This window comes from Manacus vitellinus, unplaced genomic scaffold (assembly GCF_001715985.3).
Source record: "Manacus vitellinus isolate BGI_N305 unplaced genomic scaffold, ASM171598v3 scaffold_74_pilon, whole genome shotgun sequence".
In the NCBI taxonomy this organism is placed as follows: Eukaryota; Metazoa; Chordata; class Aves; order Passeriformes; family Pipridae; genus Manacus; species Manacus vitellinus.
This window is the reverse complement of record NW_021940780.1, coordinates 369,229-391,681: the sequence shown is the minus strand read 5'-3', so window position 1 is coordinate 391,681 and position 22,453 is coordinate 369,229. Positions and strand designations below refer to the sequence as shown.

Genomic DNA, 22,453 nt, shown 5'->3' with positions numbered 1-22,453 from the left:
CAAACTAGACTGCAAAAAAAGTCCTATTTCATTCCAATATTATCCCATTTGGAGGGTCCTTTAGCCTCATCCATCATCCCCAACCTGCCACCGAAGGAATCTTGGGGGGTTGTGAAACTTCGTCTCTTGGAAAGTCATTTTTGGAGCAAAAATATTTCTGCCTGAAGATGGGGGGTGGGGGAGGGTATTTTGCTGCTTTTCCTGCCACCACCAGCTTCCTGAAACCCTCAGAATTATCCCAATAATGTTATTTTCAGGAAGCCAAGGCTCATGGCTGCTGTTGATACACCCAGACTTGGGGCACAGTTGCCCATCCAGAGGGGTTTGTCCCTAAAATAAACTGGTTCCTTAAAAAAAAGTGTCAGGGAAAAAAAAAAAATCCCAAATCTTTTAAATCAAGAGGTGCCTTTAAATATCAACTGTGTTAAGGCTGGAACGTTTATTGGGATAAAGATGGTCTTTGCCTGGGGGAAAACGGGTCGATAAATCAGGAACCAAAGCAGAGCCAACCTGGGCACCCCGGGGTCCTTCCAGCTTTTTAGGGGCACACCCTGTTTGCTTGATGTTTTGAACCTCTTTGGCTTGAGTTGGGGTTTTTTTTCCCTGCAATAGATGGATAATGGTGCGATTTTGCCATGGATTCCAGGAGCTGGAACGGGGGACACGGAGAGGCTGGTTCTGATCACTCTCAAAGTGACTTTGGGAGGCATCGACCGGGCTGCCAGGAATAGTAACCGTTCTGCCGCCCCAGTCAAGTGTGAAAGGCAATCACTGGAGGTCAGATAATTAGGGGAGTAATTAACAGCCGGGACAAAATGCGAAGGAACTCTTGGGGGGATAAAGCGGCAGGTCGGAAGGAAGGGATCTGGAAGTGTAGGGTGTAAAATCTGTGCTCACGAGATGAGGAAGCAAAGTCTGCGTCTGCAAAACCCCTCTTAGCTGTGAAAAATCCCTTTTATCTGGGCAGGTCCCCCAAAAAATATTAAATGAGTGTTTATTGCCAGCAAATAACCCCTGTGAACTGATGTCGTGTCCACAATTGTGGCAGCAAATCTCCATAAAAATTCCTTGCACTTCACTCCCCCTCTGCTTTGAGCAGCAGAAATTGGAGCCTGGAGACAAAATTCATCCCGGTTTTCTTGAACCTGGGGAGAGTGGAGGTGGAGCACAGGCAGGGCTGGCACGGGCAGGACTGGCACAGGCAGGGCTGAGCTCACCGAGGGAGGACATTCCAGAGGGTCCCCTGTGCTTCCACAGGGAAGTCCCGGCTCTCCCGGCCGGGAAGGATCCTGTCACTCCACACGTGGATTCCCGGCGTGGGGAGCACCTGCCAGGTGTGCAAAGAGGCTCTTCCCTGCCCAGCATCCCTGAAAACCTCTCTCCTCTCTCCTTGCCGGGCTCAGCTCTCCCGGAGCAGCGGGAACATGCTGGAGGATGAGGACGGGATGAGCGAGAGGGGGCTCAGCAGCTCCAGGAGGAGATACGAGGATGAGGAAGGTGAGTGAAACCTTGGGAATGCCCCCAAAGGCAGCAGGGGCTTCCCTGCCGGCTGATTCATCGGGACATCCCATGGAATAAATTCCTGAGAGCCTTAAGCCTGGTGGGAAGATGGGAAACACCGTCCTGACTTTTTAAACTGGAACTTTTTTTGTAACTGGAAGTGAGACATCCCAGATCTGCTTTTTAAAGCTTTTCCCCTTCCCCAGATCCCTCTGGATCATCCCATGGAATAAACTTTAGGCCTGGTGGGAAGATGGGAAACATCTCCCCGGGTTTGTTTAACTGGAAGGTTTTAACTGGAAAGTGAACTTTTTCCTTTTTTTAAACTGGAAATGAGAAATCCCAGGTCTGCTTTTTAAACCTGTTCCCCTCTCTAGATCCAGCACATCCCATGGAATAAATTCCTGTGTGCCCTAAGCCTGCTGGGAAGATGGAAAACATCTCCCTGGTTTTTTTAACTGGAAATTTTTTAACTGGAAGTTTTAACCAGAAAGTGAACTTTTCTTTTTTTAATGGGAAGTGAGAAATCCCAGATCTGCTTTTTTGTTTTCCCCCAGATGTGCTCTCAATCCAGCACATCCCATGCACAACATGTGTGCATTGAAGCCTGTGTGCTTTAATCCTGGTAGGAGATGGGAACCATCTCCCTGGCTTTTTATAATGGAAGTTTTTTAACTGGAAAATGAACCTTTTTTTAACTGGAGAGAACTTTTTTTTTAAACTGGAAGCTTTTAGAAACTTTTTCTTCATTCCCTGGCACATCCCATGGAATGAACTGTGTGCTTTAATCCTGGTGGGAAGATGGGAAACATCTCCTTGGCTTTTTAAATTGGAAGTTTTTTAACTGGAAAGAGAACTTTTCTCTTTTTTTTAACTGGAAAGTGAACTTTTTTACCTGGAAGTGAAACATTCCAGACCTGCTTTTTCAAGCTTTTCTCCCTCTCTAGATCTGGCACATCCCATGCACAACATGGAGCAAAACTCCTGTGTGCTTTAAGCCTGGTGGGAAGATGGGAAACATCTCCTTGGCTTTGTAAACTGGAAGTTTTTTTACCGTGGAGAGCGAACTTTTCCTTTTTTGTAACCAGAAATGAGAAATCCCAGTTCTGTTTTTTCCCCCTCTCCTCCTCTCTGGATTTTTTTTCAACTGCAAGCTTTTAAAGTTTTTTCTTCATTCTCTAGACCCAGCCCATCCCACGGAATAAACTCCTGATGGGAAGCTGGGAAACACCTCCCCGGCTTTTTTTTTTTTTTTTTTTTAAACTGGGAGTTTTTAAACCGAAAGCTTTAACTAGAAAGTAATTATTTTATTGGTGGTGGCGGCGGTGTTTTGCTGTTGTAAGACATCCCAGAGCCGCTTTTCAAGCTCTCCCCCGTCCCCAGATTACCACTCCATCTACATCGGGGTGCCGGTGCCGCGGGGGTACCGCAGGAAGCGGCGCCGCCGGAGATCGCCGGGCTCCAGCCGGGACCGGAGCGAGAGCGAGCGGCCCTTCGAGCGCCACGACCACTCGGACACCGACGACGGCGGCCACGGCTGCTACGAGAGCGGCAATGACAACGCCAGCAGGACCAGTGAGTGCCCCGCGGCTCCCCCAAAAAAACCGGGAGAGCCCCGGAGCATCGCCGAACCCGGGATCGAATCACCCCCTTCCCGGGTTTACTTTTCCCTGCGTGTCACAGGGTGGGAATTGGAGTGAAGTGGGGTTGTCCCGTCCCTTGGGAAGTGGCCGACGAGGAAATCGGCGTCCAGGGAGTGCAGACAAACCTCGGGCATCACACCTTGTTCCCGACAGGCTGTTGCCCGCGGCTTTGCCCGGTCTCGTTAAATCTCCTTTAGGATTAGAGCCCAGATTAACATTTCGAGCAGCAAAACGGCTGCCGAGCCCTTGGGGTGGGTTTTTGCCACCCCCCTCCTATAGAAACATGACTTCGGGTTTAGGTCCAGCTCACCTGAGCGGGCTCCACTTTTCTCTACGGGAGGAAAAGTTTTCCAGAGTTTTTCTGTGGCGTGGGAAGAGGTTTTTATTTGCAGCGGGCTCCGCTCGCAGCTCCTTCGTGGCTTTCGTGGAGCTTCCTCCTTTCCACAGGCACTAAATGCCACTGGGATAAAACCCTGGGCTGGTTTGGAGGGAGAAAAGTCATTTTATGGAGGAAAATCACCCCAAAAATCTCAGAAATCCTCCTTATTTAGGCTATTTTTCCCTGAAAAAAATTTCTGCTCTGAGCTCCCCGGGGGATTTTCCCACCTCCTTCCAGGTGGGAAAGAAAAACCCTGCAGGAAATAACCCCAAAGGTGTGATTTCTGCCCTCCCAGCGTTTCGCCCTCCCCTTTCTCCCTCTCTCCATCCCACTGCCTCCCAGAGATCTCACCTCTCCCACTCGCATCTCGTCTGATTTGGTAACTTCCCGTCATGGGAGCCAAAGGGAAAGGAAAGTGCTTTATATTCTCTGTAATCTGCTCCTTAAGCCTTGGGAGTTTAACAAGCCTGAGTGGATAAAGGAGGAAGTTCGGGGGTTTGGTGGTTTTTGGTACCGAGCAGCGAAGGTTTGGTTTGGCCGGGAAGAAATGGGGGAAAAAATGGAAACGACTCCAGGTAGGATTTTTTCCCAGCATTTCATGGCAGCCGCCGTCGGGGGAGCAGGAGGGGGAAAAAAGCTCCAGGGGGGTTTTTTAGCTTTGTTTTTCCCTTGTAAAATCAACTTTTTCTCTTGTGAAAGCAGCCTGGGAGCTTGCAGGTGAACTCAGGGCACGGAGCTCAAAAGCTCATCCCTAAAATTAACTGGGGGAATTCTCAGCTCCCGTTGCTCCCCAGCAGAGGGGAAGTGGAAAAGGTGATATTTGGAGGGATAAAAGGTCTCCCAGATTTACGGGTTTCTCGAAAAAGAAAAGAGCATCTAATCCCATGGGATGTGCACCCCAGTCTCCTCTTTTTTTTGGGAGATGGTGACCCTTCTGATCCATGAAAAGCCAGGGAAAGGCTGTTATGGATCCAGAGGGACCACGAGAGCCGATGGTTAATGTGCTGGAGCCCTAAATCAGGCTTAGTCCTGCAAACCCCAAGCAGCACCACATTCCCTCATCCCTAATTTTATCCCCTTTTTTTTTTTATTCTACCTTAAGCCAGAGTGGGAATTTCAGTTTGGAAAAGCGTCTCTGGGTCAGGTTTTCCTGCTGGATCAAAGCTGGGGTGTGAAGGGCTCTGCAGACCCAGGACTAAAGGAGGTTTAAATCATTCCAGCTGGTCTGTCCTGTCCCATTTCCCAAGGAAACGTGAGGTCTTGAGTGTGTAGAATTATCCCAAATATCCCATATATATCCTATGTAACCTAAATATTCCCAGTGTTGATGCTGACCTGATTCTGTGGCTTTGGGCTCCACTTGGATCCACTGTGGCTTAAATCACAGTGGGGAATTGCAGGAATTGCAGCTGGAAGTGTTTTCCCATCCTAAAAATTAGTTCAGGGAGATCTGGATCTTCTCTGGGCACCCCTTGAACTGTGTCTTCAACAAACAGCTGCTGATTTTGGGGGGTTTGGGGGAGTTTTGGCCACTGCAGCAATTTTATTCTTGAGCTCCCAAAGGTGCCAAACCTTAAATGCCACTATCCAATATATCCTCCCAAGCAAATACCTGCTTCTTCCCAGAATTTTTAGGTGCTGGATCAAATTTCCAGGTGAAAAAAACCAAGCAGGGAGATGTGGATGCTTTCCCAGAGTTCTCCAGATGAATGAATCCCATGAATTTTGGCTGTGTGGTCAAATAGATGCCACCATCCAATATATCCCCCCCAGGAAGCACCTGCTGCCTCCCGGGATTTTCAGGTCTTGGATCAAACTTCCAGGTGCAAAAACCCCGCAGGGATTTCTGGGTGCTTTCCCAGGCTCCTCCAGGTGAACAAATTCCCTGAATTTTGGCTGCCAAGCCCTGCTGGTGTTGGTTTAACGAGGGGCTCTTGGCTCAGGTCACTGGGCAGAGGCTGACCCTGCTGGGAAGGTGTGGAAAGATGGATTTATTCCTTAAAATGTGGGAGGGTAAGGAGAAAAAAGCTAAAAAAAAAAAAAAGCTCATTATGTCAAAGCTTCCCTTCCTCCTTTGGGGTTCCCACTGTTTCGAGGGTGGCACAGCCCTGAAACCCCAAAAGGAGTCACTGGGAAGACCCTCTGGAAGGGGGGAGAAGGAAGGATCTGCTCTTAAGCACCCAAGGAGGCAATTTGGGAAGAGTTGGGGTTAGCTACACCCAAACTGAGGCTGGGCAAAGCTCCAACCCCTCCTGCAGGATTGCAAATCCCCCTTTTTTCCCCAGTTCATCCAGAGATCCCCCCCAAGGCAGAGATTTCCAGCGAACTCCCAATTTCTGTGGTTCAGCTCGTCCTATTTGGGGTGAATTTGGGGGTCTGGAGGAAGTTTGGGGTTTGGACTGTAGAGCAAAGGCTGAGGGGGGTGTTACCAGCATTGTACCCATTTCATCCTCCTTCCCAGAACAGCACTTAGGCTTAAAGAGCCTGAAACCCTCCAGGCAGGGAGCCCAGCTCTAAAATTAACAGGAATATTTAATAATCATAATAATGAAGCTTATGGAAATGAAGGAGGACTTGACAACAGGGCTTTAGTCTGGGTGGTGGGGCTTAGAGGGCTTAGGTGGTTAAGCAGGCTCAGCCTAAAGGGACATCCTCTTCTTCCAGGGCCCACACGACTTGGGGTCATCTCCTTTATGGGAGAAAAGGGCAATATTCCCATTTTTTCCTCTGCTCACACATTGAAATTTAATTACCTGCTTTTTTGGGGCACTTTATTACCCAACTTTCTTATTCCCAAGTTTGAAAACGGGAGGATTTTGCTTAAAAAAAAGACCTTTTTCCAAGCTGGGTTAATTCCTGTTGGTTTAGGATACTCGAGATTGTACTAAAATACAGCAATTTCCATGGATTTTAGGTTGATTTTAATCTCTTTGGAGCAACTGGGGACCATTCCCATCCACGGGGAGCAACTGGGGCACATCCAGGTTCATACCCAGGTGTCTGATTCCTCCCCATGGCCAAAATGTTGAGGTTTTTCCTAGAAAATGGATGAAGAGGGTGAAAAGCAAATCCAACCAGGCTGGGTTTTTTGGAGGAGGTTCCGTCACCCTCCTGTGGGCTCCAGGAATTCCCTGGGGATGGAAAACCCTTTTCCCCCCAGTCAGGAGGTTGGTGGGTGATGTGTTCCCGTGGGAAGCAGGAGGAAATAAGTGCCCTCCCCAGCCTGGCTGCAGGAAGTTGGGTTTTTCCAGCAGAAATTTGTGTTGTTCCCCTTCAAGGATTCACATTCTCTATGGGAATCCAGTGGGAAAAGGTGTGTTAAGCTCTTGTGCATCCCCATCCAGAGACTGTAAGGGTTTGGTTGCTGAGGGCAGGAGACTCTAACCTGAAAAAAAACAGGCTCCATGGCAAGGAAAAATGTGGGATACCCCTTGGAAACAAGGACCATAATGCTCCTGGAAGGGAATTTCGTGGTATTTTATATAGGGATGGCCACATTCCTCAATTCTCAGCCTGGATCTATATTCCTTCCACTCACCCTTCCTGCCATCATCTCAGAATTCCCCTGCTGGCTTCCACTCATCCTTCCCCCCATCATCCCACAGGGATTTTGGGACAGGATTACTTAGAGTTTCCCACTCCTTAATGTCTCTCACCTCAAATATTTCCCTCAAAACCTCCGCACTTTTTACCCCAGGATCCCAAACAACCCTAAACTTCCTCCAGACCCCCAAATTCACCCCAAATAGGACGAGCTGAACCACAGAAATTGGGAGTTTGCTGGAAATCTCTGCCTTTGGGGATCTCTGGATGAACTGGGGAAAAAAAGGGGGATTTGCAATCCTGCAGGAGGGGTTGGAGCTTTGCCCAGCCTCAGTTTGGGTGTGGCTAACCCCAACTCTTCCCAAATTGCCTCCTTGGGTGCTTAAGAGCAGATCCTTCCTTCTCCCCCCTTCCAGAGGGTCTTCCCAGTGACTCCTTTTGGGGTTTCAGGGCTGTGCCACCCTCGAAACAGTGGAAACCCCAAAAGAGGAAGGGAAGCTTTGACATAATGAGATTTTTTTTTTCAGCTTTTTTCTCCTCTTATCTTCCCACTTTCTGAGGAGTTTTAAGGGGTGAATCCCTGGTTCACCATCCCCTCATCTCCCACGGATGTTAAACCTCTTTTCTCCCCTCAGTGTCTCCGGCTGCCGAACGTCTCCGCTACATCCTGGGGGAGGATGATGAGCCTCCCAATCCCACCCTTTTCACGGAGATGGACACCCTGCAGCACGACGGGGAGGAGATGGAGTGGAAGGAATCGGCCAGGTGAGGTGGGAAGATGCTTTGGGGTCGGAAAAAATCGGGAAAAAAAATCCCCTCCTTAAACATGCCCGGGTGGAAACAGGAGCGGGGAATGAACATCTGTTCAAAAAGACATTCCTGAGTTAGGGAAATGCAGAGAATATGGTATTTTGGGGGATTGTCCTGGTTCTCCTCAGGGTCTGTCCTTGGATCAACCCCAGAGCTGGAGCTTTTCCCATTCCCAGTGACCAAAGTCCTGCAGAAAGGGCTGGGAGGGTAAAAAAAGGGGATAAGATGCTGGGAAAAGGGAGAATTAGATCTGGGAAATGGGAAAAGAGGATATAAAGAACATTTTCCCAGGTTCCCCCTGCCCTCCCCTTTTTCTGCCTGGGCCAAGAGTGAAACTCTTCCCACCCTCCATCAACAATAATAAAACTCCACCTGCTCCATCTTTAATAAAATTATTGGAGGAGTTGCAAGTGGAATTTCCTTTACTGAATCAGGAGTTTACCCAAGGGAATAATCTCAAATCCAAGTGGGATTTTCTCTTCCTAACCTCAGTTTTGTAAAGGCCAGTGGGGTTGAGGCTTTTTGGGGGGAGCTTTAGGAAGGGAATCAGGGGTGCTGACAGGATCCCAACCCTTTACTTTCAGCAGCACATGTGGGATTTCCGAGTTTGGGCGTGAAATTTCACCCTGGGGATTGGGAGGGATCAGGATCAGGCCCTGTGGATGCTCATCCTCCCTCCAGGGCTGGTTATTTGCATCACCAAAAATTTGGGAAGCTCATAAGCATCCTCCTGGTTGCCATCCCTGCTCAAACTCTACAGTGTGGGGGATGCTTCTGGTAAAATCCTTAATTTCTCCCTTATTTTTCCATAGGTCTGTATCTCCCCATCCTTCCCCACTCCCAAAAAAGCTTAGAGGGCAAAAAAAATCAATGTTTTTGGGGGAGATTTTCATCAAGGAGATATTGAGATGGAGGTTTCCAAGTTTCTGCTGGGAGGATGGAGGTTTTTGTATCCTTGCCCCCCAAAAAAAAAAGATTGGAGGGCAAAAAATCAATATGTTCATTGGGATTTTCATTGAGATTTTCATCAGGAAGGTCTGGAAATGGAGGTTTCTAAGTTCCTCCTTGGAGGATGGAGGTTTCTGTATCTATCCATCCTGTATCTATCTATCCATTTCTGTATCTATCCATCCTTCCCCACTCCTCAAAAAAGCTTCAAAGGCAAAAAATCAATGTGGTTTTTTTGGATTTTCATTAGGGAGGGATTGAGATGGAGGTTTCCAAATTCCTCCTGGGAGGATGGAGGTTTTTGTATCCCCACTACCCAAAAAAGCTTGGAGGGCAAAAAAAATCAACATTTTCATTGGGATTTTCATGAAGAAGGTCTGGAGATGAAGGTTTCCAAATTCCCTCTGGAAGGAGAGAGGGTTCTTTATAACCCACCCTTCCCCACTCCCAAAAAAAGCTTGGAGGGCAAAAAATCAATGTTTTTTGGGGGATTTTCATCAAGGAGGGATTGAGATGGAGGTTTCCAAGTTCCAGCTGGGAGGATGGAGGTTTCTGTATCTATCCATCCTTCCCCACTCCCAAAAAAGCTTGGAAGGGAAAAAAAATCAACATTTTCATTGGGATTTTTATGAGGGAGAGCTGAGGATGGAGGTTTCCAAATTCCTCCTGGGATGAAGAAGGTTTTTGTATCCCCACTACCCAAAAAATCTTGGAGAGCAAAAAGAAATCGACATTTTCATTGGGATTTTCATCAGGAAGGTCTGGAGATGGAGGTTCACACATTCCTTCTGGGAGGAGGGAGGTTTCTTTATCTACCCATCCTTCCCTACTCCAAAAAAAACTTGGAAGGCAAAAAATCAATGTACTCATCGGGATTTTCACTGGGGAGGGATTGAGATGGAGGTTTCCAAATTCCTCCTGGGAGGGTGGAGGTTTCTCAAATCCCGATTTCCGCTCCCCGACGAGGAACTTCTTTAACCACGGGAGAGCAGCTCCACGGTGGGAACAGCAGGTGGGAGCAGCTCTAAATCCACAATAAATGGAAAAAAAACCCTGGCAATCCAGGCCCTGAGCCCAGCAGGGAGATGGGATTTTGCTGTAGCCTTGGCGAAAGTGTCACGGGATGCTGATCCTGGGAAAATGGCGCCGCTGGAAACGCGCCCTGAGTCCTGCACTCCGACCTGAGCTGCCACCCTGTCTGCTCCCTAATGACCCACTTTCCTCGGGAGAACGGGGCAAAAAAGAAAGAAAAAGTGACCTAATCGGCTTTGGGCTCCACGGGTGCCACGGCGGGAAGCTTGAACTGCCTCCCCATCAAAGCAGCGTTGTTGCAAGGGCTGGAGAAAGGGTTTCTCCAAAGAACTGGGATGGGAAGCCTTGGAACGACGAGAACTAGGCTTAAATATTGTAATTCTGGGAATATTTGGGGGTTTGTCCCTGACACAGACCATTCCTGGCGTTCCCAGGTAATATTTTGGGAGTTTAGGAAACCTCCCAAGCCTCCCCAGAGCGATTTGAGGAGGGGGAAGTCTGAGGGGCTGAGTTCACTGGTGGGGCTGAGAGGTTTGCCTTCACTTCACAATCGTGGAATCAGCACTTTAGGTGGTGGTATTATTGGATTTCTCCATCCCCATCCTGAATAACACTTGGTATTTTGTCTTTGGAGCAGCATTTTGATGCAGCTGATCTGACCCAGGGCTCTCCCCACCCTTCTCCTGCAGCGTTCCTGAGCCAGCAGCTGTTTCCCAAAACTTTTCTCCTCCCACATCCTCTCTGTCTGTGCCCTCTGGCGCAGCAGGAGCCAAAATCCCAGTTGTACCAGTTCAAATTTGTAAGGTTAAGCTCCGTGAAGGCTAATCCTGGAAGTCTCCTGGAAAGGAAAAGCAGCTTTCTTCCCCAAATCGATGTCACGCCAAGAGCTGCCCTTCCAGGAGCCTGAACCCTGTCCCCAGGGAGTTGGGAGAAATCAGCCACCATTCCCAGATTTGCTCTGAAGCCTTTGGTTTGTAAAATAAAGGAACAGAGGTGGAAGGGCTGATTTCCAGTGGTTGATTTCAAGGGTTTGCAAACCCTCTCGTCTCCCACCATGGGAATGAAGGGCCCAGTTTGAGGTCAGAGCGTTGCTAAGGAATTTGGGAATGCCCTGGTGTTTGCTCTCCTGGGTGCATGGCTGGTCCATGGAGGTGCAGGTCCTGGCTAAGGCAAGGTCATCTCTGTGGGAAAACCTCCCAAATCAAACAGGAGCGATTTGAGGAGGGGGAAATCCCCCATGGTGGGGCTGAGAGGTTCATCTCCACTCTGCATTCATGGAAGCAGCACTTTGAGTTATGATGTTATGGAATTTCTCCATTCCCATCCTGAACAAGAAGCAAAAATGTTGTGGAATGGATTAATCCAGGCTTGCAAATCCACCTGCAGAAAGGAGACTCCATGGAAAAAGCCACTCTCTTATTCCCTTCTCACCCACCTCTCCTGTTCTGTGCCCATCACACTCTCGTTCCAGGTGGATCAAGTTTGAAGAGAAGGTGGAGGAAGGTGGGGAGAGATGGAGCAAACCCCACGTGTCCACGTTGTCCTTGCACAGCCTGTTCGAGCTGCGGACGTGTCTCCAGACGGGAACGGTGCTCCTGGACCTGGATGGCTACTCCTTGCCCCAAATTATAGGTAGGAACTGGTGGAAGTCCATTCCAAACCACCTTTCGCCCGTGTCCCAAAGTGCTGGGAGTGGATTTAAATATATTTACTGCTCCATAAACCAAGTTATGTGGGAATAAGCAAAGACAGGGGTTGAGAGCCACCGATTTGCTTCAAGAATTGTTGTCCTGAGCATTCTGGGGGGGTTTCAGTGGGGTAACCCGTGGGCCTCCCTTGCAGATGATGTCATTGAGAAGCAGATCGAGGATGGTCTGCTCAAGCCAGAGCTGAGGGAGAAGATAAGCTATGTGCTCCTGAGAAAGCACCGCCACCAAACCAAGAAGCCAATCCACCGGTCCTTGGCCGACATCGGGAAATCCGTCTCCTCCAACACAGGTGAGTCCTTGGGGTCCAACCTGGTTGCACCCTTGAGTCTTGGGGAAGAATTTCTCAGGAGAAGGAAAGGGGGAAACCCAACCATTTGGGACACTCAATTGTTTACTGTATTGAGAAGGACCCAGAAAGTTCTGCTGCTGGTGGGTGTAAGGGCGGGGGGTCACTGGGAACTGGAAGCTGAAGAAGGGTTTGCTGAGATGGACGAGGTTGTGTGAGGAGAACGTTGTTGTGTGAGGGACAACATCACTGTGTGAGGACAATGTCATTGTGTGAGGGGAAATGTCATCATGAGAGGGACAACATCGTTGGTTGAGAGACAACATCGCTGACTGAGGGACAATGTTGTGTGAGGGACAATGGCACTGAGTGAGGGATAATTCTGTGGTGTGAGAACCATGTCCTCGTGTGAAGGGATGTCACTGTGAGAGGGACAATGGCCCTGTATGAGGGACAATATCACTGTGAGATGGAAAACGTTGTTGTGTAAGGGCCAACATCGTTACGTAAGGGACGATATTGTTGTGTGAGGGAAAATATCATCGTGAGAGGGACATTGTGTAAGGGGCAGTGGGAGAGCACAATATCATTGTGTGAGGGACATCACTGTGTGAGGGACAACGTCATCATGTGAGGGACAACATCACTGAGTGAGAGACAACATCATCGTGTGAGGGCAATGGCATTGTGTGAGGGACAATGTTGTGTGAGGGACAATGTGAGAGCATAACATTGTTGTGTGAGGGACAATGATATTGTGTGAGAGACAATGTCGTTGGTTAAGGGACAAGTCGTTGGTTAAGGGACAATGTTGTCGTGTGAGGGACAACATCTGTGTGAGAGACAATGTCACTGTGTGAGGGACAATGTCATTGTGTGAGGACAGTGTCCATGTAAGGACAATGTCATGCTGTGAGGGACAATGTTGTTGTGTAAAGGATGTCATTGTCAGGGGACAATGGCATTGTGTGGGGGACAATGTCCTTGGACAGTGTCATTTTGTGAGGCCAGTGCCATTGTGTGAGCAATGTCATTGTGTGAGGGACAACATCATTTTGTGAGGGAAAATGTCATTTTGAGAGGGATAATGACATTGTGTGAGGGAAAATGTCATTGTGAGAGGGACAATGACATTGTGTGAGGGAAAATGTCATTGTGAGAGGGACAATGACATTGTGTGAGGGACAATCCCATTGTGTGAGGCACAATGTCACCATCTGGGGACAATCCCACTGTATGGGGCACAGTGTCATTGTGTGGGGACAGTCCCACTGTGTGAGGGACGACATCATCATGTGAGGACAATCCTACTGTGTGAGGGACAACGTCACCATGTGGGGACAATGCCACTATGTGAGGCACAATGTCACCATGTGGGGACAATGCCACTGTGTGAGGGACAACGGTGCTGGCGGTCTCTTGGCCAAGGGGTTTTCTGGCACAGCAGCCCACAGACAAATCCAGTCTGCTCGGCGGCTGAACCCACCTATTTTTGAGCCATTATAAAAGGGGATTTGTTTGCTTTTACGCCTGATTATTTTCTTAGGTTTAAATGGAGGTCACTTGGTGGAGCTCGGGATTTGCCAGGTCTCAGTTGCTCCCCGGGGAGACTGAAACAGCGGCGCCCAAGCTGCAGATGGGAGAGGCCGTCAATAATATTCCCACCCCGTGGGCATTCCCATGTCTCAGAGCAGCCATCATCCATGTCCAGGACTGCGTATTTGAGCCAAGATTTTCCCAAAGCCTTCAAAACAGAGCCTGGCTTGGAAGTGTTGTGATTATTCCCTTGCTGAGGTGATGGCACCTCTTTGAGTTTGGAAATGATGGTCACTGAAAGGAGCAGAGGGTTCTCACATGTTTCTTATGCCAGTGGCAGCTCCGTGATTGATCTTGGAATAAACAAGACATTATTATTTTTGTTGGGTTTAACAACAGAAAAAAGGAGGAGGGATGATGTAGTTGCAGCTGGTACCTTGAAGAGGTGCAGAGCGGCCTGACACAACCGGTCCAGATGGTTCTCCAAAAGGAAAACCCAGTTTTGGGAGTTGAAGAGGTTTCCTGAGAAAATTCTGGGCTCAGCACAGAAAATCCATGGGGGAAGGGAAAGTACTTGTGTCAAGTAATTCAGCTTAAACATCTGAGATTAACAAATGGGCCTCATCGCCAGTTTAGGGAGGAGAAACATGAGACTTGGTGGTGGCCAACGTAAATATTCTGAAGTGTGAAGTTCATGGCAAAATTCAAGGGTAGGTTTCTTTGGAGAATTATTAGATTAAAAAGCCAAATAAAGTTTTGGGTCTTCCTAAGTAACAGAAATTGCATTTCTGGACCTACTGTTGGCTGGATAAAGACTATTGATGGGGCCTGAGGTGGTGCAGGAAGATTTGGGGAGCAGGAAGATTTGGGGTAAGACAGTGTTTTCCTTAACATTCCCTGATTGCCAACAGGAAAATTCCTACAGGTGGGATAAAAGTGCAAATGACAGTAGGAGAGCAAATCAAATTTTTGGTGTCTTGGTGCCAGAAGGGTAATGTGTGTGTTGATGTTCAGCCTGGTCTTTGGCCTTCAGCACCACTCAACCTTCTCCGTGGCTCCTTTAACAGCTTCCTTCTCCTGCTTTCAGCACCTCCCAACCTTCCCCATGGCTCCTCTAACAACTCCTTTCTCCCAGCCCACAGCTCTGTCCAAGGAATTATTAGATTAAAAAGAGAAACAAATTTTTAAGTCTCTCTAATTGCTCTTCTGAACCCATTGATGGCCTTGAAGGGAGTGGTGGTTGGGTGTGAGGTGGTGCAGGAAGATTTTGGGGAGCAGGAAGATTTGGGATAGGGCAGTTTATTCTTAAATTTCCCTTAACATTCCCTTGTTGCCAATGGGAAAAATCCTATGAGTGGAATAAGAGTGCAAACAGGAGTAGGAGGTAAAATCAAACTTCTGGTGTTTTGGTGCTGGAAGGGTCATGTCTGTGTTCAGCAACTGATTTTCAGCCTGGTCTGTTGCCTTCAGCACCACTTGACATTCCCCATGGCTCCTCTAACAGCTCCTTTCTCCCAGCCCACAGCCCTGCCCAGGGAATTATTAGATTAAAAAGCCAAATAAAGTGTTGAGTTTTCCTCATTGACAGACCCATTGACAGCCTTGGAGGGAGCACTGGTTGGGCGTGGGGGTGTGCAGAAAGATTTGGGGAGCAGGAAGATTTGGGGTAGGACAGCTTATTCTCATATTTCCCTTAACATTCCCCTGTTTCCAGTGGGCAAGTTCCTGTGGGTGGGACGAAAGTGCAAGTGAGAGTAGGAGGGAAAATCGAAATTGCCGGTGTTTCGGCGCCGGAAGGGTCGCGACCGTGTTGAGCAATGGATTTGCAGCCTGGCCTCTTGCCTTCAGCACCACCCCAAGGTTCCCCCTGGCTCCTCTAACATCTCCTCTCTCCCAGCCCGCAGCCCCGTCCGGAGCCCAGCCACCGGAGCCGCCTTCCACCGCTCCACCGAGGACCTGCGGATGCGGCAGAGCGCGAGCTACGGCCGCCTGCGTAAGATGGGGGGCCAGCCCTAAAATTAGTGTGGAGAACCAAAAACAAAAATCAAGTTGGAGTATTGGAGTGGGCGGTTTCAATGAGAAGGGGTCCCACCACGGCCGTAATGAGGTGGTTTGTGTGAAAATTGATGTTGAAAGAACTCAGAGTCATGGAATCATCAAGGCTGGGAAAACCCTCTAAGATCATGACAGAATATTCTCAGTTGGAAGGGACCCACGGGGATCATTGAGTTAGAAGTGACCCTCATGGATCAACTTTTGGGTGAATGGCCCACACAGGGGTTGAACCCATGCCCTTGGCATTATTAGGACCAAGTTTTAACCAGCTGAGCTCATCCCAAGGTCAAGTCCGACTGTTAATGCAGCACTGTCAAGTTCACCACTAAACTGACTTGGACTCAGTGATCCTTGGGGGTCCCTTCCAACTCAGAATATTCTGGCATTCTGTGAAACCCTGTCCCCAAGTGCCACATCCACAAGTTTTTTGAACACTGCCAGGGGTGGTGACTCCACCAGTTTCTCAGTGAAGGCATTTTTTCCTAATTTTTGGGGTTTCCTCTTGTTGCATCTGGTTTGGAAGCCCAGCTACAATAAATAATAAATAATATAAATAATACAATAATAAATAATATAAATAATACAATAATAAATAATGTTTAATTTCTTTGCACAAAGCACTCCCACTGTGTTTTCTCCTCGCACATGGGGTGATTTCCTCACCTGCTCTCCCTCCTCTCCCTCAGGTCACGCGCAGAGTCGGAGCATGAACGACATCTCGGACACGCCAAGCACCGACCAGGTAACCACCCCAAAAACCTCAGAGCAGTGCCATGAGGGGAGTCTCCACCATACCCCTGGTGGGGTTGTTCCCATCCAACCATCCAACCCCGAGATGGGGTTGTTCCAATCCAACCCCGAGATGGGATTGTTCCCATCCAACTCCATCCCCGAGATGAGGTTCCCCTCCAACTCCATCCCTGTGATGGGGTTGTTCCCATCCAACCCTATCTCCACCACGGGCTTGTTCCCATCCAACCATCCAACCCCTTAGGGTTGTTCTCATCCAACCATCCAACTCCATCCCCATGATGTGATTGTTCCCATCCAACCATCCAACCCCATGGAGCTGTTCCCATCCAACCCCATGGGGTTCTTTCCATCCAACCATCCCGCCCCATTCCTGTGATGGGGTTGTTTCCATCCAGCCATCCAACGCCATGATGGGACTGCTCCATCCCAACCTAAGGGAAGGTCCATGGGAGCCTTGCGTGGCCTTGCCTGCTCCACTCAAATTCCTAATTAGAGAATTCAATGCCTGTATTGATCCCTGTGAACTTTGTGGGGAAGCTGTGCTAGAAATCACACCTGTGCTTGCAAGTTCAACAAGGAATTGGGGATATGCGAGGACACCGATGGAGCTCGAAATCCTTGGGGTGGAGAAAGAAATTCCTTAAAATCTTTAGGTAGGAAAGGTGCTTGGAAGAGTGAAGGGATCCCTAAACAGCCTTTGCTTGGTAAGGGCAGGTTGCAGAGGATAAATCCCATCCAAGCACTTGGGTTTCAGGGCAGGTTGCAGGGGGTAAATCCCATCCAAGCACATCCCGTGCAAACATGGATTCAGCTCTGGAGAGAAGGGTCTGGAAATAGGGCTGGGCTCCGTTTTTCCCTCTATTTGGTTCCTTAATGCAAAGCTCAGCTGAGAGGACATCAAGGGCTTTTCCATGAGGGAGCTGGGAAGGAGATCCAGCTGCTCAGGCAGCTTGCAGGCAGATCCCTGCTTGGAATGCAGGATCAGTAGGATTTTGTGCCGTTCTTTTCCTGGATGTCCTGTCCCCATCCCAGGCTCTTTATCTGGGAACTGCTGATGCATTATATGGGCTTTGTTTTGTTTCTGTCTGTGCATGATTTCAGCATAAAACCAAAGGGAAAATTCCTGGCAATGTGGGTTTTTAGGGGATGATATGGGATAGCAACTTGTTTTTCCCCAGGGATGTCCTTGCTGGCCTTACCTGGGGTGATGCAATTTAACCAAGGCTGGAAATCCATGTGTTGCTGGGAGCCACAGGACAGGGATGCCATGACATCAGGGCAGCAGAAGGTCTCCAGGGCACATTCCAAAATGAATCAATCCAGCTGCCCACCGAGGAACCCCAAAAATCACCTCCAGCGATGGGATTTGGAGGGTTAATCCCAAAATATGCAAAGCATTTAGGTTTAATCGCCCTATTAGACCCACTACAAAGGGACTTTTTAAGTGTTACATGAAGCTTAGTGGTCAGTGTTAACTCCTGCTCTTATTCCAAGCTGCAGTGGAGGAGTTGCTTTATTATTATGATTTTTTTTTCCATTTGGATTTAAAAGATTAGGAAGGGGAGAGCTCCTGCCCAGCTCACATGCCTCCCCTCATGCTGCCATATAGATTAGAATAACACCCTGCCTGGGTTGGTATTGAACCCTTTTAGACTCATAATGAAAGAGCTGCAGGGGAGAAGAGACCTGGGGAACAAATCCATGAATGAGGCTTCCTACTTCCATTATTTGTTCCTGCTCCCAGGATGAGGTTGGGGAGGAATGAGCCACAAAAACCTCAGTGCCACAGGGCCCTGAGGGGTGTTTCTGTGTTGTGCAGGATTTTGGGGGGACACTGGGGCTGCAGGGCTGAAAATAGACTGCAAAAATGCATTTTGACTTGCTCCAGGATCCCTGGGTTTTTGGCTCAGATGTTCCACGGGGGGATTTCATGGAGTTTTCCATGCACAGACCCCAGAGCAGCAAAGCCCCTTTTCCAAACCCGTTGTCCTGCGGAGCCCTGAGGGTGTGGTTTGGAGCTAATCTTGGCTTAATGATGTTTCTGAGTAATGAAGAAATCCAGCTTTATGAATTTTTCCTGGCTTATTCTTGGGTGTGGCTCTGGAATCCCCACCTCTGGGAGTCCTGGGACCGCCAGAGATGAAGGAGGTTTGAGCTTTTGTAGTCGGGGGGTGTGGAAAAGAGCAGGAAACTCCAAATTTTTGGCAACCCACCGTTGTCTCTCCGTCAGCTGAAGAACAAGTTCATCAAGAAGATCCCCAAGGATGCAGAGGCCTCCAATGTTCTGGTGGGAGAAGTGGAGTTCCTGGAGAAGCCCTTTGTGGCTTTCGTGCGGCTCCTCCAGGCGACAATGCTGGGAGGGGTGACAGAGGTGCCCGTGCCCACCAGGTGAGTGGAATTCCTTGGCGTCCAAAGCACTGAGTGACCTCATGACACGGATGGCGGTGGCCCAAGGTTGCCAACACAGCACCTTCCCCTTCCCAGATTCCTCTTTATCCTCCTCGGTCCCGCGGGAAAAGCCAAATCCTACAACGAGATCGGCAGAGCCATCGCGACTCTCATGGTGGATGACGTGAGTAGATGCCACACTCAACCCTCCTTGGGGACCCCCTTGCTCAGAACCCAGGAAAAAAAAAAGCAATTTTCATCCTATCACCCCCAAAAAATGAGCTTTGAAATCCCGTAGTGATGTGAGACGTGTGGGTGCTGGATACCCCTCCCAGGCTGACACCCCTCCTGTGCCCACCCCCAGCTCTTCAGTGACGTTGCCTACAAAGCCCGGGACAGAGAAGACCTGATTGCTGGCATAGATGAGTTCCTGGATGAAGTCATCGTCCTGCCACCCGGAGAGTGGGACCCCAACATCAGGATTGAGCCACCCAAAAAAGTGCCCTCGGCTGAGAAGAGGTGGGTGGGAGGTGTGGCACTGGACCACCCCTGTGCCTCCTGCTGTGGAGATGCTGGAGGGCATCACCTTGGCTTGCCTTCATTCCCAGAAATAACCTCTGCAAATGTTCCAGAAACGCTGATTTTCAGCAATTTTTGCCCCCAGAGCTGTTTCCACTTAGGAGGAGGAGGCAGCGAGGACGGGGAGATGCCTGAAGTTCATGAAATCGGGGAAGAGCTCGCGTGGACAGGCAGGTGAGCAGGAACCCAGCACCCAAAAACCTCCTGGAGGTGCCAGTACCCACCAGCATCTCCTGCTGGATCATCCCGTGGTCTCCTGGGGCATGGAGAGGTGAAACCCTTCTGGGCACAGAGGGGTGAAGTCCTTTGGGGCAGGGAGGGGTGAAATCCTCTTGGAGAACAGAGGGGTGAAACCCTTTTGAGCACAGAGGGGTGAAATCCTTTGGGGGCACAGGGGAGGGAAATTCTTTTGGGCACAGAGGGGTGAATATATAAATTATATATATATATAAACCTATAAAATAATAATAATACGAATATATAAATAAAATATGAATATATACTAATATAAAAATATAAAATTAAATATATTTATAATTAAATATAATATGAATAATATAATTTATTAATTAATATATTAATTTAAAATAGTACATTGACAATTATAGAATAATAATAATTATAAATAGTATTTTTAATATTATATATGTAATATATCACATATATATAGTATTATATATACATTATATAATTAACTGATTACTAATTATAAATTCATTAATATAAATATCATAATATTATGTATGTATAGTATTATATCTCAGCAACTACCCAGAGAACTGGCTTGCCATTCTCCAGAAGTGTCCCAGGCCAGGTTGGATGGGGCTTGGAGCAACCTGGTCTAGTGGGAGGTGTCCCTGCCCATGCCACGAAGCTAAATGGTCTTTAGGTTCCTTCCAACCCCACCCATCCCGTGGTTCTATGGCTCAATTTTGGTGGAAGTCACGTGCAGCTGGTGGTGTCTCCCCAGGTTTTGTGGTGGCCTCTATTTGGATATCAAGAGGAAGCTGCCCTGGTTCCCGAGCGACTTCTACGAAGGTTTTCATATCCAGTCCATCTCTGCCATCCTGTTCATCTACCTGGGCTGCATCACCAATGCCATCACCTTCGGGGGCCTGCTGGGGGATGCCACGGACAACTACCAGGTCAAGTCCAAGGAAAGGGGGTCACTTTGGCTTGGGAACAGAAATCTGGAATGGGTTGGGGTTTCCCCTCCTTGTGCCATGCCAAAGCCACAAATGCCAGGGCTGGGAATTCATCCCCAAGTGGGACTGGCAGTCCTGAAACACTTTCAGGATGGGAAAATCCACCTCAGTGGGACAACCAACGGGACAATGGTCCCAACCCTCCCACACGGGTCCAAGCCAAGGTCCTTCATTCCCATCTCCATGTGGGGTGTCCGTGGGGATGTAACTGGTGCAGCACCACCATAACCCCAGGTCTTCTCCACCCCCAGGGTGTCATGGAGAGCTTCCTGGGCACGGCCATGGCAGGCTCCATGTTCTGCCTCTTCGCTGGGCAGCCCCTCATCATCCTCAGCAGCACCGGCCCCATCCTCATCTTCGAGAAGCTGCTCTTCGACTTCAGCAAGTAGGTGCTGGGTGATCCCAGGGGCAACTGGGTGTTATTGATCCAGTTATTAAAATTATTGGAGAGAGGCCTCTGCTCGAATTAAGGTGCAAATGAGACCGTGTGCCCAAGTCAATAGGACAGATTTTACTGAACAGTAAAAAGTGAGGCAGAGAGACAGATACAGTGAAATAGGGAAAAGGAGGGGAAGAAAGAGACAGAGAGAGATTAAGTAGTGTCTTAGTTTAACAAGACTGCAACTTAGAAATTAAGGAACTTCAGATGGAAGTGTGGAAAAGGAAAAAGAACAGCCTTTTATTAACAAAAATCTGAATGAACAACAAATGGTGCAATCAAAAACTTTCGGAAGAGAAAAACGAAGTCCCAATTCCCCAGGTAAAGGGGAGAAACCCACAGCAACCCGGGGCTGGGGGGAAGGAGGGGAAACTCTCCTGGCAGTTCAACAGCTGCTCGCAGCCCCCTGTGCCCACAGCCAGCAACGAAAGAGTCCTTTTTACCACAAACAGTGCGAAGGCAGAACACCTCACTCTGAGATGGGTCACTCTCTCTCTCTCAGTCTTTCTCACCTGGAGTGCTGTGTCCAGTTCTGGGCCCTCAGCTCAGGAAGGACATGGAGGGGCTGGAGCAGGGCCAGAGAAGGGCAACAAGGCTGGGGAAGGGACTGGAGCACAAGTGCTGTGAGGAGAGGCTGAGGGAGCTGGGGGGGCTCAGCCTGGAGAAGAGGAGGCTCAGGGGAGACCTCCTCACTCTCTGCAACTCCCTGACAGGAGGGGGGAGCCAGGGGGGGTTGGTCTCTTTTCCCAGGCAACCATCAGCAAGACAAGAGGGCTGGGTCTGCAGCTGTGCCAGGGGAGGGTTAGGTTGGAGATTGGGAAGAATTTCTTTGCAGAGAGGGTGCTCAGCCATTGGAATGGGCTGCCCAGGGAAGGGGTGGATTCTCCATCCCTGGAGGTTTTTAAGAAGAGACTGGATGTGGCATCAGTGCCATGGGCTGGGAACCACAGCGGGGTTGGATCAAGGGTTGGACTGGATGATCTTGAAGGTCCCTTCCAACCCAGCTGATTCTGGGATTCTGTGATTCTGGGATTCTGTGATTCTGTGATTCTCCACGAGGTGTCCTGTGGGGAAAAAATTTCCTCTCAGGAAAAGGAAAGGAAGCCACCAAAACTGGGTCCCCCTTCCCCGCTCTATCCAGTCAGCCAACAAAACCCAAAAACCTCCGAACCAAAAATCCCCCAGCAGTGTCCCCCCAGCCACACTTGCAGAAGATCCCCCCTGTCCCTGCTCTCGCTGCCCCGCACGTGGGCTCCGCTCGTCCCCCACCCCTTCCCTGACTCCCCCATCCCAGAAGAAACAGTTGGGGAAGGGAAGAAATTCCAACATCTCTTTTCAAACCTATGACAAATAGAAAATGTGTCACCACCCTGTGGAACTTGACAGTGTCCCACGGTCCTCTTCTTCTGGTCTTCTCAGTGGCGAAGGTCCCACAAGACACAAAGCCCAGTGGATTAATTTACGTTCAGGAGATGCCAGGCACCTCCCCTGGAGGGGGGAAGCTTCACAGACTCTTGCAACAGGCTCTGGATTTGTTGCCTCGCTTGGATCTCCTGCAGTCCCCTGGTGGTGGGAGGCCTCAGAAATGAGTCTGGGGGGAGCTCTGGGGGTCTTTTATGATTTATAACCCTTCTCAGCTGCCTTTCAC

The 22,453-nt window shown here is 49.1% G+C and overlaps 1 protein-coding gene across 1 annotated transcript in view; it reads left to right on the top strand.

The window, feature by feature from the left end:
* Nucleotides 1-3,011: 3,011 nt before the first annotated feature.
* SLC4A5 (solute carrier family 4 member 5) overlaps nt 3,012-22,453 on the top strand; it is a 35,028-nt gene continuing 15,586 nt past the window's right edge. Inside the window, exons 1-12 of the mRNA XM_029964548.1 lie at nt 3,012-3,075; nt 7,701-7,830; nt 11,327-11,487; nt 11,698-11,853; nt 15,284-15,379; nt 16,128-16,183; nt 18,425-18,582; nt 18,679-18,766; nt 18,947-19,172; nt 19,263-19,335; nt 20,132-20,306; nt 20,618-20,751. Coding sequence (XP_029820408.1) covers nt 3,075; nt 7,701-7,830; nt 11,327-11,487; nt 11,698-11,853; nt 15,284-15,379; nt 16,128-16,183; nt 18,425-18,582; nt 18,679-18,766; nt 18,947-19,172; nt 19,263-19,335; nt 20,132-20,306; nt 20,618-20,751 — 1,454 coding nt within the window. The 5' untranslated portion in view covers nt 3,012-3,074. The remainder of the gene's footprint in view (nt 3,076-7,700; nt 7,831-11,326; nt 11,488-11,697; nt 11,854-15,283; nt 15,380-16,127; nt 16,184-18,424; nt 18,583-18,678; nt 18,767-18,946; nt 19,173-19,262; nt 19,336-20,131; nt 20,307-20,617; nt 20,752-22,453) is intronic.